Here is an 18,830-nt window from a genome sequence, read left to right as displayed (position 1 = left end):
GCCCATCCCAGAAATGATGCCGAGATGGCTGCTTTGCAATGACCCAACCTCTTCAAAGCACAGAAAAATGTATTATATCCCCAAAACCATTAGTGGCTCAAGCTTGGACTCCAATATCAAACCAGAATAGAGCAAGAAACGTGATGGACGTGTTTGTGATGCTTCCCCTAACCTGAATCAATGCTCCCTTCAAAATCATGGCTTATGCAGAATGATGGCATGCTCCCCTCCTTAAGGAAAAGCTCCCCCTGCAAACACAACAATTTAATGAACCATCACACAAGCCTACTGAGAGAACATACTATTTGGAGTGCCTGGAAGCTGGCAGAAAGTATTAAGCTCAACATCTCTCAAAATCTCCAATAACAGAATATCAGAAGGTCAGGATCCTATTAAATTCAAGCCTGTTTTTGCTACTTCCTCTGTCAATTTTTTGGCTCAGGCCCAGGTTCATATTTTCCAGCTTGCCAATATGATTTCCTTCCTTCCTTCTCTTGTTGTTCTTAGCAGTGCTCATGTCACAGAGACCCATCCCCTTCCCCCTTTCTCTTAATTCCTGCATCCCTGATTCCTCCTTCCATCCTGTCTGTGCACAAATATTTATTAAGCACTCTCTAGACCCCCAGGGGGGTGGCAGAGTCCATGTGCCATCGGGGACAGGAATGCCTTTCTGTAAGGCATGACAAAAAGACACAACCGGGACTCAGTGGAGCAGGGAGTCAAGCTGAGGTCTGAGGGATGAAAGAAGGGTAGGCATTCCACACCAAGAGGGGAGCTCACAGAAATGTCCTGTAGTGGAAAAGAGTCCAGACACACCAAGGAGGTTAAAGACAAACATCTAGCCAGGAAGCAGGAGGTGTAAGAGGCAGCTGCAGGGGTGGGCTGGACCACTCATCCCTGCCAGCCAGGCCACATGACTTGTGTCCAGACAGTAGAGGGAAGCCAGCGAATAGAGGCAAGGGATAAGGAGATCACTCTGTGTTTGGAAACTCTGTCTGCTTGCCTACCTACCCTCTGTCTCCTTCCTACCAGTCCCTCCAGCATGCACTTAACTGAGTGCTCCTTCATTACAAATGTTTGTTTTGGTCCTTCATTCCCCCCTCAACTCTAATCTGGCCTTCCTGTTTCACCTCTTCCCTTCCATAGAGCACACCTTCATCTTCCTTCCTCCCCTCCAACCTGTGTGCCCTAGAGACGTGAGGCTGACTTCTGCTTCCCTGATCCAGGCTGAGCTCCTGCCTACTCTGCCCAACAGAGTGCAGTGAAGGGGCTGTTCTAGGATTCATATGCTCAGTTCATAAGGAGCCTGGTGGCTGCCACTTCCTTCCTCTCTGAACACTTCTTGCCACACACTGGGGGTTGCCTGCATCCTGTGGAAAAGGCTCATGGAGGAAGCTAAGGTGGCACAGGTAACTGTCCCAGCTGCGCTCCCACCAACAGCTGGGGGGTGTGGCTCTCCACATTCCAGCTCATCAGAGCCTCAGCCCCCTGCTTTTTGCCAACAACTGACTTAAACAGACAGGCCACCACATGGGTCAGTCAGCCCACAGTGTGGTGAGAAGTCATATGCATACATTTTTTTTTTAAGACACTAAGTTCAGGATAGTCTCTCAAGCAGCAAAAAATAACTGACACTGTGTCTATGACTGGCTTACATGTATTCTGTAACCTGCTTATCCTACATCATGTCTGTGTGGACATGAAAGCCATATATTTAACAGTTACTTCAGAAAGGAAGTTCTATATCCCATTTTTCAGAAAAACTAAAGCAGAAGAGGAGGCAGCCTCTACAGATTCCATGATAGAAGCTGGTGGATGTGGTCAATGGGGAGATGAGGAAAAGAGAAAAGAGAAAAATAGTTATTTAGAGCTCAAGGGGAAACATGAGAGGAAAGGGGCTCTGGGACCATCAGCTGGGTCAGATGTGGGGGGAGGATGGGTACCATTATTTCTGAGATCCTGCTCCCTGGTGACAGCAGGTGGAGACTGCATCTTTGCTCCTTGAAATTCAGTTTGCATAGAATACGTGGTAACTCTTCCTTAGCCAGAACATTAAAAGCATCAAACATTTTATTTATTAGGTTTTGAGGTGCTACATATAAGTGGTAAGAAGCACCTCTATAACCTCATGAAGTTTCTACCACATTGTAATATCTATTCTTGATTTCAAATGAAAAAGAACTAAATTAGGCACAATGTAAAAACATTATTGACATTTATTTTTGAATTACTCTGAGCAGAAATCCTCATCACCATGTCTATAAATGCACAACCACCATCACTGAGCATTCAATCTTTGCCAAGTACCACACTAAGTATGCTAGGTGCATCCGCAGAGTTATCCCTTCCAAACTCTGAAGCTGGCATCTCCCCATTTTTCAAAGGAGGAATCTGAGACTTAATGTTTATAACATACTAAATATTACAGCTACAATTTATACCCAGACTTCTCCAATGCTGACTCTTTGTCTTAAGAAGTCAACTGCAATGCCCCTGTTATGGGCTGAATTTTGTTCCCCACCCCCCCACTCCCGCCAAATTCACATGCTGAAGTCCTAGTTCGTATGTTGAAGTTCCACAGTATGTGACTGTATCTGGAGGTTTTAAAGAGGTAGCTAAGTTAAAATGAGGTTGTTAGAGTGGTCCCTAATCCAATGTGATGGTAGTCGGCACAAGAGTAGATCAGAGAACACAGACACGTGCAGAGGGAAGACCATGTGAAGACACAGAGAGAAGATGGACATCTACAAGTTGTAAGAGAGGAGACTCAGAAGAAACAAAACCTGCAGACACCTCAATCTTGTATTTCCAGCCTCCAAAATAAAATGTATTTCTGTGGTCTTTTGATGTCAGTGGCTGGGAAACTAATGATCCAAAGATGAGCCATGGGGTTCCATGTGCTTCACCTACTCAGTTGGGGACCACTTACTCTAACTTTACACATGTTTCAGAGCTCAGGTGTCTGAACTAATTTAAGAAACTGAAGAGTGGCAGCAAATCAGAAGGTAATACTATTCTTCTAGAAACAAGCCCAATTATTCAAATGAAATGTAACTGCCAGCAAGAAAGACAGAATTAAAAGTTGACACAAGAAATGAAATCACCCAGCCTCCTAGAAGCAGTCAGTGTAGGACAAACACATCAGCTGGTGACAACCAAGGACAGTAGCCAATGGTCACACTGTTTTCTAAGTCAGGAAGGCATGGGACTTCCTTCTCTTCCCGGTAGGACCAAATGCAGCAGTTGTAATTAGGAAGTATCTTTCTTTAATATTAAGCTTGTTATCACATTCTAAACCTTACTGGGAAGAGATGCTCTGGATCCCCTTATTTTGGTTATGTAGCTTAGCAAAAAAAGATTTAGTGCTTCTAGAAATTTACCTTGCCTGAATACCTTTTAGGCATCTGGTTTACAAATCAGACTGTCCTGGTTCACAATGAATCCCTCATTTCTTGACCTCAGGAGCAGGATTCCTGTTCTTAATCCATATTAGAATATGACTATTATCTGTCTTTTTTCTATCAAGTACTCCACCTGCATCACAAGCTTCTGAACACAGCTAAGGTGATGGTCTTCATGCACTCAGCTATAGGCAGCAGGGCTCTCCCAATGCACAATGGGAATACATCAGATGAGGACCTGGGTCCAAACAGTGGACTCCAGTCATGCATGTCAAGGGCCAGCAACTTATGCTGTGACCATAATTGCTGCCATTCAGGTGCAAAGGTAATTCCACATGTAAAAAATGCCTCAGTGCCAATATGCACAAAAGTATATATGTACCTATAATGCACAGCCCTATAGACATTTGCTCAGGCAGAGTGCTGGGTAATGCAAGTCTGCATGCCAAGGCAGAGAACATGGGAGAGGGGGACAGAATGTTTCTCAAAGGCCTGGCCATTTACAAAGCATCATGGGCAGCAATGGTCCCAAATTACACATCATGGGTCTGGCATTTCGATGAAATATTCAAATATGCTTGGTTGTTACATATATGCAAAACTAAAATCATTTCTCCTTTTGTCCAGTGTGCTTACCTGTTATAGAGAAGAATGTCTGGCTTCCAAATCAGGCCATCTGGGAAACGAACAGTCTTCACGCCCGGATATTCTGACATATTCCATTGTAAATAGTGATCTGTCCAAGACTAACACACACAGACAATGACATTAGCAGCACTTTGCTTCCTTGCCTACTAATATTTCTTATAAGGGATTATTAGATACATTCAAAGCCAAAAAGAGTTCCAGATACTATTTACATAATTGAATTGTTATCTATAAAATATAAGGAAACTGAGAATTAAGTAATCTCTTGCAAAATGACCATGAACAGCATAAAAATCACATTTAAGATCCTGCTGTCACCATGACCACATTCAAACAGTAGCATTAAAGTTAATTCCAGTCCACTGCATGCCCCGAAGGCTTCCCCTCCCACAGCAGATGGGTTTTTTTCCTAGCCAAATGAGTAACTGTTTTGCTTTCAAAGTTCTCCACTGAAAGGACACTTTGGAAAAATAAATTCACTTATTTCAATTGGAATATGAACTAAGCTAGAAAAATTAAGAATATTTATTTCCATGAAACAACTTTTTGCAGCTGCTGGGGAACCTCTCAGAAGCTTCTAAGGAGGATGTGTTTTTGGACTGGAGTTCTTATTTTCATGCAGGAACAGTGCTTCTGATGCCACAACCCCAAAATGCAAACACATGGCCTTGGTGGTAAAACACTGAATCAGGACAAGGGTGAAGATGGGGACTCAGGAAATAGTCATAAACACACCAACACAGGTGCATCTGCTTGACGTCAGGTCCAAAATTGGTTCTTGAGTGACCTTTGCCAGAGGAAGGCCCATGCCTGGGGTCCCTTGTCCAAGGACCACATAGCTCAGCCCTACCTAGGGTCCACTAGCTCTGTCAAGACTGCTCAGGTAAGATCCCACCTACAGCTGCTATACAAACAGCTCCACCAAGCCAGGGTTGCAGGGCTGGCCCGTTTGGACTCAGCACCTCCTACAAATGTGCCATAATCAGGGCAGACCCCCAGTAAAGGCCCCATCCTGTACCCAGTCTCCCTGGGGCCACCCATGATCTGGAGCTCAGACCTCAGATTTAGAAAGGTATGTGATGCAACACTTCCAGCTGGGATCTAGGCAACTCCCCGTAATCAAACATATCATTATTTCTGCAGCAAAACGTGCATACTGATACTAAGTAAGAAAAATAAATGCCTCCACTGCACATCTATTTCGGTTTGATTTTAGACTCAGTGAATTTGATGCAAAGTTACAAAAACAACATCAAGGGGGACAAAAACCCTTTAATTTTCAAAGCTATTGAGATTTGGGAATTGTAGCCAAGGGGTTGTGGATCACAGAGCACGTCCCAGAGATCCCACCATCCTCTGGAGAGGACAGGCAAGCATCCAAAAAGACTGTTCCAGTTCTGGGACCATACGAAGTCAGATGAGAGGGAATAGCCAGGTGAGTAATGTGACTTTATAGCCATGGGCCTCTGAGAATGAAGATCCGTCAATGTATAACATGGTGAAAAATCACTTGGAACATTTAGGATAGAGCCACCCTACTGATGTTTCTAATTGATGTGGGTAGTTAGTAGTGGGGAAGGGAGGAGGGGAGAAGAGCAGGAAGGATACGCAAGGGGAGGAGAAGGACAGTACCCAGAAGGGCCAGTCTTGTTGAAGCTGGTTTGCAGGAATGCCTAGGCATGAACTAAACTGTGTTTGCTCCAGCCTGCTCTGTCTCTGTACCATTTGCCCAGTGCTCCCTTCTTTTCTCTCCCTTGTCAGGGGGATAAGCCCTTCCACACTCAACACCTGTGCCTTCCTTACCAGGATTTCATATCTCACCCTGGGATGCCTGTCACTGTCACTATTGCCACCATGTTAATCATGGTCATAGGGCTCCCAGAGCGAAGGTGGGCATGGCAGGCAAATGCCCATCTCCCACACCTGCTGAAATGATGGGCAGAGCAGGGAGGGAAGGCAGGGAAGTAGAAGCCCTTGGTTGGTCAAACCACAACCTCTTCAGATGGCACATGTGAGCTGCACAATACTTCCCCAGCAATTTCACATCTCCTCAACCCAACCCATGATCTTAGCTGCATGTGTCCCATGGGTATGTATCCTGACCATTTGGTTTGTTCAGAGTCACGTGTACACCTTGCTTGTCATGATCCAGGGATGCCAGCATGATTACTATTCCTATTTATAAGAGGAGACCGGGGCACAGAGAAGCAACATCCTTTCAGTCAGACACTGGGTCAGGACTCAGAACTGCATTATTTGACTTCAAGAAGAGTGATCAGTAGGCTCTACCATTGATGTTTCTTCCAACCCAATCTCTCTGCACTGGCAGTTGGGGGCTGTTCATCCTCTCTGAAGGAGCCCCCCATCTGCTCACTCAAAAGCCAACCTGGGTCTCCCCTACCCTCAGGAAAGAAAAGAGGGGCTGCAGAGAGCTGTGGAACTCAGGCACATCTGGGTTTACACCAAGGCTGTGGCAGAGACCAGCTGTGTGAGCTCAAGCAGATGGTTAATTTTTTTTTTAACGTTTATTTATTTTTGAGACAGAGAGAGACAGAGCATGAAGGGGAGAGGGTCAGAGAGAGAGGGAGACACAGAATCTGAAACAGGCTCCAGGCTCTGAGCCATCAGCACAGAGCCTGATGCGGGACTTGAACTCACGAACCGCGAGATCATGACCTGAGCCGAAGTCGGACACTTAACCGACTGAGCCACCCAGGCGCCCCTCAAGCAGATTGTTAAAAACAAACAACCCAGGGCACCTGGGTGGCTCAGTCGGTCAAGTGTCGGACTTCTGCTAAGGTCATGATCTCAGGGTTCAGGAGTTCAAGCCTCACATCAGGCCTTCTGTTGTCAGTGTAGAGACTGCTTCAGATCCTCTGTCTCCCTCTCTCTCTGTCCCTCCCCAGCTCATGCTCTCCCTCGCCCATCTCTTTCAAAAATAAATAAACATTAAAAACAAACAAGCAAACAACAACAACAAAAACATGGGCCCAAAATTACTTAGGCCAAGTCACCAAACTGAGGCTTAATACTTAACTGTATTTTCAACCTCCCATAGAAACCTAAGTCTTAAAGGGCCAATCAGGAATTTTCTGATCAGCCTCTGTGAAGTCATCCTTCGCCACAAGGCCCTCTCCATCCCTCAATGGAAGATGAGATATAATCTACTTGATAAAACCCCCTGCCCCTCCCCCAAAGATAAGGTTACCTTGCCTGAAACAATCCTTTCTTTTCCCTTGCTTATAACTTTATTGCCCCACCCTCCTTCCTATAAAAACTTTCCATTTTGTACAACTTGTGGGAGCTCTCTCTACTTGCTAGATAGGGTGCTGCCCAACTCACAAATCCTTTAATTAAGCCAATTAGATCTTCAAGTTTACTTGGTTGCATTTTGTTTTTTAACAAGGTAAATACCCCCTCTGGGAGCTGCAGCTTCCTCACAGGTGCCTGCCTCACAGGGCAGGACGGCACTGGAAGGATGAAATGTGTGCAGCAGCAGGTAAGTCATGTGGCCTTGGTAGGCCCATGACAAATGATGGCTTAAAAAAAAAAGAGGGATTCCTCCATTTCATAAGATACTACAGGACAGGAGAGCTGTAACAACCAAGCTACAGCTAAAGGTGCAGAAGCCCCATCAATTGGCACTGGGAGCCGGAGTGGGAATGTTGGGGCTGTGTGCCCTGGGAGCGGGAGAGCCCAGGATGCCACAGGTTTCCATGAGCATTTCTGAAGAATGGATGTGTAAAGGGGCTTGTGAATAATAATGTTCCAGAAGGAGCTTTTCTATCCTCTTAAAGCACTCACTCCCCACTCAGATCCCTGGAGGGCAAGAGGCCCTGCACAAAATCTTCCTACAGACAGTGTGTGGCATGTTGGGCAGCTGATAGTGTCAGTCTAGAAACACCAATACTCCCAGACCATCTGGAAGAGTCTGTGCTTTTCCTTCTCTCCCTATTTCTGTGGGATCCCTTCTCATTTAATCTTCAAGATATGACTATGTGGGGTTTTAAGGGGACATACAAGGGAGGAAGGGGCCCTTGATCTGAGATGTACCATAAGAACCCTAATTCTTCCATGGGTCTCAGAACTGGCCGCCATTAACATCTACCTTGAGGCCATAGGAAACTTTAAGTTTGTGTGCATGTACATGCATGAAAATATTTATAGCAGGATAATGAGAGAGAAGAAAGGGAACATTTTCTTTGTTTAAAAAAAAGGACATTATGGTATAATAAGAAACATATTTGGTCTATGTCCCAGGTTCTTGGCACATGGTTTCTAAAACCTTGGGAATTTCCTGAGGATAGGAGTGTCTCTAATTATTCATATACAGCACCTTCTGAGCCCACCAGAGGTTATTCTATTGAGGTGAGGTGACTTAGGGTGGGGGCCTGAGATCACCTCAGGTTGCCAGCATGCAGCCGGTCATCAGAAAGATCAAGCTTTGATTACAGGGTGGCAACCTTCAGCCCCACCCAACCTCAGTCTCCAGGGAGAGGAGAGAGAATGGGGACTGGGTTATAAAAACTCTTGAACCACAAGATTTGGAAAGTTTCCAGATTGGTGAATACATCCAAGTGCCAGGACAGTGACTAGCCCACAGAAGGCATGAAAGTTCTGGGCCTCCCTCACACCTTGACCTATGCATCTCTTCCATTCAGCTGTTCCTGACCAGGATCCTTTATAATAAATTGGTAAATATAAGTGTTTTCTTGAATTCCATAAGCTGTTCAGCATTCAAACTCAGCTGGATAGAAGTGTGGGCAGCCTGGACACCCCCTTTGCACCTGGCATCTGATGGGGTAGTCTTGTGGGATTGAGTCCTTAACTTGTAGGATCTGATGCTAACTCCAAATAGAGAGGATCTACCCAGTTGGTATCCTGAGAATCAGAGAATCAGTTGCTGGTGTGAAAGACAGCATGTACTTGGTGTTGGAAAACTCCATATAAACATGTTTTGGAAATTCTTCCAGTCAACCATTTTGATCTCAGATGAAAAAAGTGGGCCTCCTTCTTCCTCCTGCCCCCAACACTTTTTCTCTCATTGTGACAGAATGATTGAAATCACCATTAACTATGGGTCATCATGAGGGCCCTAAGCAAGGCACTGGCTAGCCTGTGTGGGAACATAAGGTGTGGCATTCTCAGAGATGAAGTGGTAGAAAATCCAGCAATTAAGTATTTTAGAAATAAACATGGTTTACAACCTAGCATTCTACAGTGTGAATGCTATTCATTCCATAATTAGAATCCATAATCAGGAAATAAAAAATAGGGAATAAACATAAGAAGGATGGAAAATGTAGAGTCAGAAGAATGGTTAAAATTCCATAATAAGAGAAGCCAGATTCTTTTGAAAAGCACAGGCAAGTCTTTGGATGGTTCAACTGTCTCTTCAGAAACTGAAATGCTGCTGCCACTTCTTCTTATAGATTAAATCAGATCACATCTGACAGGCCTCCCAAAATGATAAAACTAATCTACACAGAAACTACCCCAATTGCTTCCTGCTAGGAATAACAAGAGGTATATAGAACAGCAACTTTCTCTTCCTTCGGGTTATTTAAATAACCAGAAAGTCCTACAAAATCAAGGAGAAGTGAAAGAAAGGAAAACAAAATAACAAACTGTAAGTCAAAAGAGAATTTAATTTATTTTACTTTTCTGCCCTTCTATTCCGACTGTATAGAAAATCTCTAATTTGCAGAATATTGACCTCAGAGTTTAAATACCCTGGGAAAAAGATTATTCAGATTCAGATTTTCAGAACAGCAATTCAGCAACATGAAGCTCTGGGGAAGAAAAGTGGCTGAAGGCAATTTCCTTGATTTTCTGTCCTCTCCTGTCCATATTTCTGCCTCCCTTGGGTCTTCTGCCCTCTTGGTCTTCAATATGGAGCTTCACTTCTTATTCATACCCTTTATTCAGGCTAGGTCAGGTCAGGCTGGTCACCAGCTAGAGAACATAACAAGCAGGAATCTAGGTGATGGTGGCTTTATAAATGGCCCCGGTGCAACTTCCAAGGCCTGCCATGGTGACATTCAAGTTCCTTATTTCCATGCTGTGGCCTCAGAGGAATTCCAAGGCTTTCCAGGGGGAAAAAGCTTCGACTAGGTGCCTGTTAAGGTCTGTTCTAAACCCAAGATACCCATGATTCCTTAAAATTCATTCAGAAGCCAGTGTTAAAGCTGCTACATGAGCTACAGATGCCACCTTCCTGATAAATATGTCACCCCTGCTTTGTAAGGACACATGCTAAAAAGGCACCCAGCATGTTTCCAGGTGGTGGGCATGTGGAAACAAGTATTAATTAATGATGCAACACCTACACACACCAATGCTTCCTGATCTTCACATTTAGAAGGGTCTATGCCTTTCCTTCTCTCCCTTCCATTTCTGTAAAGCAGAGATTTTTTCCACCTCTGAACTCCACTGTCCACACCACCAGCTGGCCTCCTGCCATACTTCAAGGGAGTCACTTGTTCACAATATTTTAACCTTTTTGTTAGGCTGTAAATTGCACAGCCTGATTGTAAATGGCTGAAGAGAAGAAATTGGGTCTCATCCATTTCTGGGTTCCCCCTCATGTGACCTACTTCAATGTCTTCCCCGTAGCAGGCATTCAAAAAGATAAGGTGAATAGGTAAGTGAGATAAAAAGGTGATTTTTAAAACAAATGAAGCTGTGGACGTTTTTGCAAGTGCAATAATGAATTAGAAATAAGCTGTGCTTGAAAGAAATTTAGAGGTCTCCAGTGACATCCTCCAAAGCAAGCATGCTTATTTATGGAGCACCTGAACTCAATGCAATAAGTAATAATCTAGTTACTTTTTTCCTAGAAAACAACACTCTTTGAAAAAAAAAATGCCAAATCATATATGTTATTAACGATCATTTGCTTACTGAGGGATAAAGATATAGGCATCAGGAAGACAGACCTGTCTCTGACCTAATATGTAGTGAGCATATTAGGTGTTTCTCTCTTTATAAGAAAAATGTCAAGAGCAGCTCTGTACCATAGAAAACATGGGAAATGCCTGGTTTTATATAAAAAAGGAAACATTTGTACTATCTCCCAGAATTCCCAGAGCTTACACTACAGTGTTTAAATGTGAGGTGGAGTTGGCTTTATTTTGTATCATAATATCTTAGCCCTTCCTAGGTTCACCTTGAGTTTTTTGTTTCATTCATTCATTCTACAAAACTTACTCATGCCTGCTGGGGGTAGAGTAGCGAATACAACTGGAGTCCTGCCCTCCCAGAGGACACATTCCAGGTGGGGGATGAGAACTCAGAGCCAGAGAACAAATAAACAATACAAAGTATGGGACAAGGGCTTTAAAAACAAAATGAAGTAGACTTAGGGAATACATGTTGTGTTCCCCCAAATTCCTATGTTGAACTCTAATCTCAGTGTGAGGGATATCAGAGGTGGGGCCTTTAGTAGGTAATCAGATCATGAGGAGAGAGCCCTCCCGAATGAGATTAGCACCCTTATACAATGGGACAGATCCCTCCCTAAGAGATTAGCACTCCCATTTCACCTAGTGAGGACACAACAAAAATGCAACTCAAAAAAGAGCTCTGAATAGAATGCAACCATGGTGGCACCTTGGACTTCCAGCCTTCAAAACTGTGAGAAATAAATATCTGTTGTTGATAAGTCACCCTGTTTATGGTATTTTGTTATAGCAGCCAGAAAGACTAAGATACCGAGGTGAAGAGAATGGTATGGGCTGGGGGTAGGCAATGAGGGTTTGAGATAGTAGGGTTTGAGAGGAACTCAGAGAAGACCTCACTGAAAAGGTGATCTTCAGGTAGATACTACTAAGAAGTGAGAAAGAAAAACAAGTGGTTCTTGGGGAAAGAGCCTTCCAGGCAGGGGGAGCAAATGCAAAGGCCCTGAGGTAGATGATGTGTGTAGGGCAACAAGCAGGGCAGGGAACACAGCAAGAAGAAGAGGGCTGGGGAGGATGTAGAAGAAGTGAGGGCCTGGCATGCAAAGTCAAAGACCACCTCAAGGACCTCAGCTTGCTACTGGGTGAGACAGGAGCCCCTGGAAGGATCTGGGTCAATGAGGCTTGTGGCTAAGCCTTCTTCTTCTCTTACTGGGATCACGCTGACTGCTATATTGAGAACAGACATCACTAGTGGAGGTAAGGGCTGAAACACGAGGCCCAGCTATGAATCTCCATAGTAACATAGGTGAGAAATGATGCTGGTTTAGACCAAGGTGGAAGCAATGGGGTTGATGTGCAGTAGTTAGAGCTTGGCTCTGTTTTGAAGGTTGAGATCGGAGGTAGGTGCAAGAGACTAGAGTTAAGGGTGACTCTGAGGCTTCTGATCTGAACAAATGAATACATGGAGTTACCATTTATCCAAATGGAGACTGCAATTGTAGGGGCCAAGGGCAGGCTGCCCAAAACGTGCCACTTTGTCATACTGATTATTTTAAATAAAAGTTAATTACGATACAGCTTGTTCAAGAGGGACACTCAGACCCTCCACTGTCCCCCTGAAAGCAGGAAATAAATCTACCATGTGAGAGGTGTCCTCCCTCAATTAGGATGTAGAGACATCCTTATCACCAGAGATAGGGAATTTAGAGCCAAGAAGACTACATAAACAACCCCTGTGACTTTTTACTAATTTACCACCCCAGCCCAAGTTCCTTTTAGAATTCCTTACTAATTAAAGCTCCCAAAGTTAAGGCTTTTTGTCCCGTTAACTCCTCACAGATTTATTGTGTCTTTGTCTGAAAAGTTTAAAAACTATCTGCCTTTGTCATTTCCTTAGGTGTCAAAGTTGTCAAAGTCATTATTTGGCCTCCGTGTGCACATAATAAAACTCTGTTTTTTTTTTTTTTCCTGTTAATCAGTCTCATGTAAATTCGATCTTAGTCCAAGTGGAAGACCCCAAAGGGTAGAGAAGAATTTTTCCTTCCCTTCACTATAGAGGGGGCAAGTGAGAAAGGGAAAGAAAGGACACACTGGATTTAAGAGCCTACTGGGTGCCCATGTAGGGGCACCAGGAAGGCAGTTGGGTTGGTGCTGTAAGCCAGGATACTGGGTGCTCCAACTCTTGGGACAAGGAATGACTGCATAGAGATGAAGAGACTAGCAGGGGGAACTCAGGAGTCACTAGAGAATTAGGAGGAAAACCTAAGGACAGGTAGCCAAACACTAAATGTAGAAGGATTTCCAGTAAGAGGGACCAATCCACTCTACCAAATGTTCCTGAGAGACCCAAGGTAAGAGGGAAAAAATCAATCCCTGGAAAAACCAGAATAAAGGTGTTCTATCCTTGGTGGAGAGTGGAAAGATAGGACAGGTATTGACAGGTAAGGGACATCAGGTATCACCTGGGGTGATGGTGAAGTTCTGCTTCCTGATGGGGGTGGGACTGAGGAGCTGAAAGCATTCCTGGCTATTCATTGACTGATACACTTAGGATCTATACATCACATTGCATGCAAAATTTTTACCTTGAAAGAAACCCTGGTCAAAGAGCTGCCTGAAACATGCAGGTGAAAATGCACCACTGTCTGCTATTCCTCTTTGAAATGAACTAAAAAAATAAGCTAGGCTGATAGAAAGATGGATAAATAGCCAAATGGGATAAAGTAAGAATTTTAAAAAAAAATGCTAATTACAGAATCTAAGAGGTGAGGCTATAGACTCCCCATGAATTCAAATGTTAGGTATGTTTGAAAATTTTCATCAAAAAATTAGGGAAGGGGCACCTGGGTGGCTCAATCAGTTAAGTGTCTGACTCTTGATTTTGGCTTAGGTCAATGATCTCAGAGTTAAGAGTTTGGGCTCTGTGCTGGGCATGGAGCCTGCTTAAGATTCTCTCTACCTCTTCTTCTGTCCATCTCCCACTCATGCATGAACTCTCTCATTCTCTCAAAAAAAAAAAAAAGAAGAAGAAGAAGAAGAAGAAGAAGAAGAAGAAGAAGAAGAGAAAAGGAAAGAAAAGGAAAGAAAAGAAAAAAGAAAAGAAAAAAAGCAAAACGGGGGAAAAACATTATTTAGAGTATAGCATTCACAACCTGGGGGTTAGTGGTTTGCTCACCCCAAGTCAGCTAAGGGTGAGTTTAACTGAGAATTCATGGGAAGAGAGTGGGGATGTCTGGGGAGGATGCTGCTTGAAGGAACATTGCTGTAAAGGTGAGAAGGAAACGAGAGTCACTGGGGAAAGTTAATGGAGACAAACAAACTGCAGTTTGTATGCTAATGAGGCCAACCTCTAGACACTATTAGGACATGACTTTAGAAGCAACAGGGACAACTGTGACAGTAAGGCTCTCAGCAGGCCCCAGAAGAGGGAACCTCTTCCCAGGAGGGAGGCGCCATCTCCAAGGGGAGAACAGACCCAAGCCCACGTGCCCAGACAAAAGGAGGGAAGCTAGAGCAGATGTGCACAGGGTGAAGATAGGATGTGCTTACTAAAGAATGTTGTTTCACTGGAGAATGTTATGCTAAGTGAAATAAGTCATACAGAGAAAGACAGATACCATATGTTTTCACTCTTTGTGGACCCGGAGAAACTTACCAAAGGACCATGGGGGAGGGGAAGGAAAAAAAAAAAAAAAAAGAAAGAAAGAAAGGTTAGACAGGGAGGGAGCCAAAACATTAGAGACTCTTAATAACTGAGAACAAACTAAGGGTTGATGGGGGGTGGGAGGAAGGGGGGGGTGGGAGGGAAGGGAGGGTGGGTGATGGGTATTGAGGAGGGCACCTGTTGGGATAAGCACTGGGTGTTGTATGGAAACCAATTTGACAATAAATTTCATATTAAAAAAAAGAGAGAGAAAGGGGATGTGGGGGCAGGGGGTAAATGGGAATTCTCCACACCTTTCTTTCAATTTTGTTATGAACCTAAAACGGCTCTAAAAAGATCAAGTCTTTTAAAAAAGGGAAAGTAGTATATAAATTTCAAAGGAAAACTTAAAAAAAAAAAAAAAAGAATGTTGCTTTAAATCCTGCAGGGAAATTCTGCAAAGGTTCTACTTTATTCATTACAGGCAGGTTCTGTGAGGCATCTCTTATATAGCAAAGCCTGCTCCGGGGACATACAGCAGATGGCTTTAAGTGAATCTGTTTTCTATTCCCCAACTTCCACTTGCATTCCCACCAAAACTCACCTGCCCAACAACCACCTGGGAATATCCCTTTCCCCACATTTACTACTCTGATTTCTGCCTTACAAAGAAAGGGAATTTCCCTCACCTCAACTCCTGTCTTGGGACATTGACCCAAGAAGCAAACAACAAAAGGCAGATTCAAAATACCAGTGTCTATGTAAATTGTGTTAAAAATCAGGTGACAAAAACTTTCAAAGATCAGGCAGGTTTTAATTCCTTGTTTTCAACAAAATTGAATGAGAAACTAAGCAAGCTGTCAGCTAATACATTCCAATGAAACTATATGATTTTTGTCTTGTTATCTGGAAGAAGTTCAAGGAATTGACTAACGTTTTAACAAAATGCCTTTCATAATGAATGATACACTACTACATCTATTTTAAAAAGTCATAGAGGGGCGCCTGGGTGGCTCAGTCGGTTAAGCGGCCGACCTCAGCTCAGGTCATGATCTCGCGGTCCGTGAGTTCCAGCCCCGCGTCGGGCTCTGTGCTGACAGCTCAGAGCCTGGAGCCTGTTTCGGATTCTCTGTCTCCCTCTCTCTGACCCTCCCCCGTTCATGCTCTGTCTCTCTCTGTCTCAAAAATAAATAAACGTTAAAAAAAAAAGTCATAGAATTGATGGTGAAATCTGCATTAATGTCTCATTTCGTAATAAAAAAAAATCATCGTCTACAAACATATGAATTAATTTAAAACAAAGCCCCATCTTTTGGTAGAGACATGAATGCCACCGTGATGAATTAAGAACCAATAATCATTGTAATCCTAAATCAATCCAGAAGAAAAAAAATTAACACTTATTGTCTAAAAGAATGACTTTATGTAAATATCTACATTTGAGAGAACCAAGACAGAGTGATTGATAACCTGCAAACATGAAATTACAGAACATTAGGATAAGTTCTGTGTGAAAAGTGGCATAGCAATACAAGTGCAATAATAAAAGGAAGGGACTGTGCAAGACATCTGCAGCTAGAAGGCCTTCTTTATATATTTCCTAAATGAATGATATGGGCATCAAGTCATGGTATTTAGTTTCCACTTAAAATAGAGACTAACAGTTTTACTTTTAAATGCTAATATTTACAATTTGCTGGAAAAGACATCATTTGCAATTCATTAAATTTAGGTGAGAATTTTACATGTCAAGCTAAAAATCCATGAATGGAATACAGCATTTCAGAATTCTTGCAGGGGTCCCCAGAGCACTAAGCATGACTGTGACAGCCTCTGGCTTAGGCAACTCTCTAGGATTCCCATTATGCGCATCTAGAGGGCATAGAGAGTGAGGCAGATGCCCCTAAACCCTGGGGACCAGTTAAGGTTCAGGTTACAAACAGGTTACCAACAATGTAGATCTTCATCTTATTACTTGTTTTGCATGAGTGCTTTTAAAATTTCCCCAAATCACCCTGTAGGAAATACACGCATTCACTGAGCCCTGCAGGACGCAGTGAGAAATACCCAAAAGTGGATGTTCTACTTCACATGAGTTGGCATGTGTGGAGTTAGGGAGGACAATCCTGACTCTTCTCAGGGGCTCTCTTCCTCCGCTGCATTTCAAGCAGGAGCATCTGAGAAACCACAGCAGGAAGACCCACGGGAGAGGACTGCTCTTGTCTCAACTTACCATTTGCAGCCAAATGTTGGTAGTTAGAACTTGGTTCTTCTCATCCTTCAAAGAAAAAGAAAGAACCATAAATATTGCTTATATGGTTTACAAAAGAGGGACTGATGTCATTATTCATGCAGGAATCATACTACTGGGGCTGTGGGAATGCGTGGAAACTAGGAGGAACCAAGCACTTCCAAACACACTCAAGCAGCATTTCCCCAGAGTTAAGCTTGTTCTCTTTATTCTGAAGTAACAGACATTTATTATAGAGCACTTGCAAAATGCAAAGTATAAAGAAGAAAATTAAAACCCACAGCCCCACCATCCAGAGATGACACTTCCTAATGTTTAGCTTACTTACCTTTGTACTCTTTAAAATAATTTATATGCTTAAAAAATAAAGTTGGGTACAAATTCCAATTTTTTAAAGTCAAGTTTATTACCAGAAAGTATAGAGTTTTAAACAAATATAAATATCTCACGCTTCCCTCCCCCAGGAAAGGGAGCATGACCTATGACAGATGTTGTACCATATGCCAATGGTAGTGTGTGGGCCACATTTCTCCCTGGTCCCTGTGGATCTGCCTACCTTTTCTCTCATCTTTTATCTACCAGGAAGTATTCCTGGCCCTTGATACACACTTGCAAGGTAAATTCTGTCCTAATGAGCAAACCAAGTTTCAGAAAGGTGAGGTGACTTTATGAAGGAGCTATTCAAACTTGGATCTTTCTGACCCAAAGCCCCTTTTTCCACATTTCTGAACCACCTACAGGTGGCATCCAGAAGAGTGCCAAGTCTGTGCTTTAATCAGAGCTTGGGATAGTGTACTAACCATGGCTTTGTCCCAGCACAGGACACCTAAAGAAAATTCTAGTCAACAACAGCCTTTCCAACTGGGATGCAAGCAGTGTTTTACCACAGCTGGTTAAGCCCAACATGGCCTAGCAAAAACCAGTGTGCACACAGCAATGACCAAGTTCCATGCAATACTTATACTGAGATAGTGGTATTCACTACTTAGCACTCAATTCCCACCCAAAGGACTCTACAAATTGACAACTGCCATTCTCTCTAAGAGAAAGTATTTATTAATGCTCCCAAGCAGAGTGCCTAGAAGGTGAGACTGTGAGCTCCTCCAGCAGGAATTACCTGGTCCAGTTATGGCATACACAAAAACAATCCCAATGGCAGAGAGAACATGGCATCTGCTGGGGCGTGGTCATAGGGAGGGATGCAAACGAGAAACAAATGCTGCTTCTCATTAAAATAAAAATGTATTGAACATGTAAGGAGTTGGCAAAGATTACTTGATGCATCAATGGCCCTGGCCCAGAAACTCACACTCTGAGCACCTTTGAGAGGTGAAACTAGGAGGTAGGGAGGTATCTGAATCCTGAAGAAAGAACAGGGCTACTTGAGGAGGGACAGGGAAGAATGTCCTAGTAGGGTCTCAGGACACAGCTGAATCCAGAAGTAGATGTCAGTTTGGTTACAGGAAAAAAACATTCTATTTTCCAAAATAAAACATGGCAGAGTCTTCTGGATGGAAAAAGTTATGGAGCTAACATTTCTCTGTACTCTGTACTAAGCAAATGGTTCCCAACGGAGCCATATATTTGAACTGCATGAGTACTCTAGTTCCGGTTCAATCTCCAATATTATTTGAAAGCATCAGTGAACTCTTTTAGGACATACATCCATTGTGTCAACTTATTAAGGAGTTGTTGTTTTTAATGGACTTAAAATTAGCCAGTGTTCCACTTGGGTGGCTTTCCTTCTTTTAATTGCATCTGTGTCTTCAGCTTCTGAGAAAAAGGCTTCTGTGGTTTGGGAGCTCAATTACTACCAATCTAATTAAAAGGCTTTCTTCTTTCCAACATTTGAACTGAAACCTCATTAGAGTGAAACGGAATTTCTGTGGTGTGTAGCAGCATGGGACTAAAGTGCCAGCATTTCAAACTGTAATCAACACTGAGCAGCAGCCAGCCACTGCTGGAGAGCACAACGATGCCAGGTAAGG

General features: G+C 43.3%; 1 protein-coding gene across 1 annotated transcript in view; it reads right to left on the bottom strand.

The window, feature by feature from the left end:
• Positions 1–18,830, bottom strand: part of CHRNA7 (cholinergic receptor nicotinic alpha 7 subunit) — a 113,632-nt gene that overhangs the window by 48,631 nt on the left and 46,171 nt on the right. The window contains 2 exon segments of the mRNA XM_047864598.1: positions 4,038–4,147; positions 16,825–16,869. Coding sequence (XP_047720554.1) covers positions 4,038–4,147; positions 16,825–16,869 — 155 coding nt within the window.

The sequence above is a fragment of the Prionailurus viverrinus genome, chromosome B3 (assembly GCF_022837055.1).
Source record: "Prionailurus viverrinus isolate Anna chromosome B3, UM_Priviv_1.0, whole genome shotgun sequence".
In the NCBI taxonomy this organism is placed as follows: domain Eukaryota; kingdom Metazoa; phylum Chordata; class Mammalia; order Carnivora; family Felidae; genus Prionailurus; species Prionailurus viverrinus.
The sequence above is the reverse complement of the archived record's forward strand: the minus strand, read 5'-3'. Positions and strand labels throughout refer to the sequence as shown.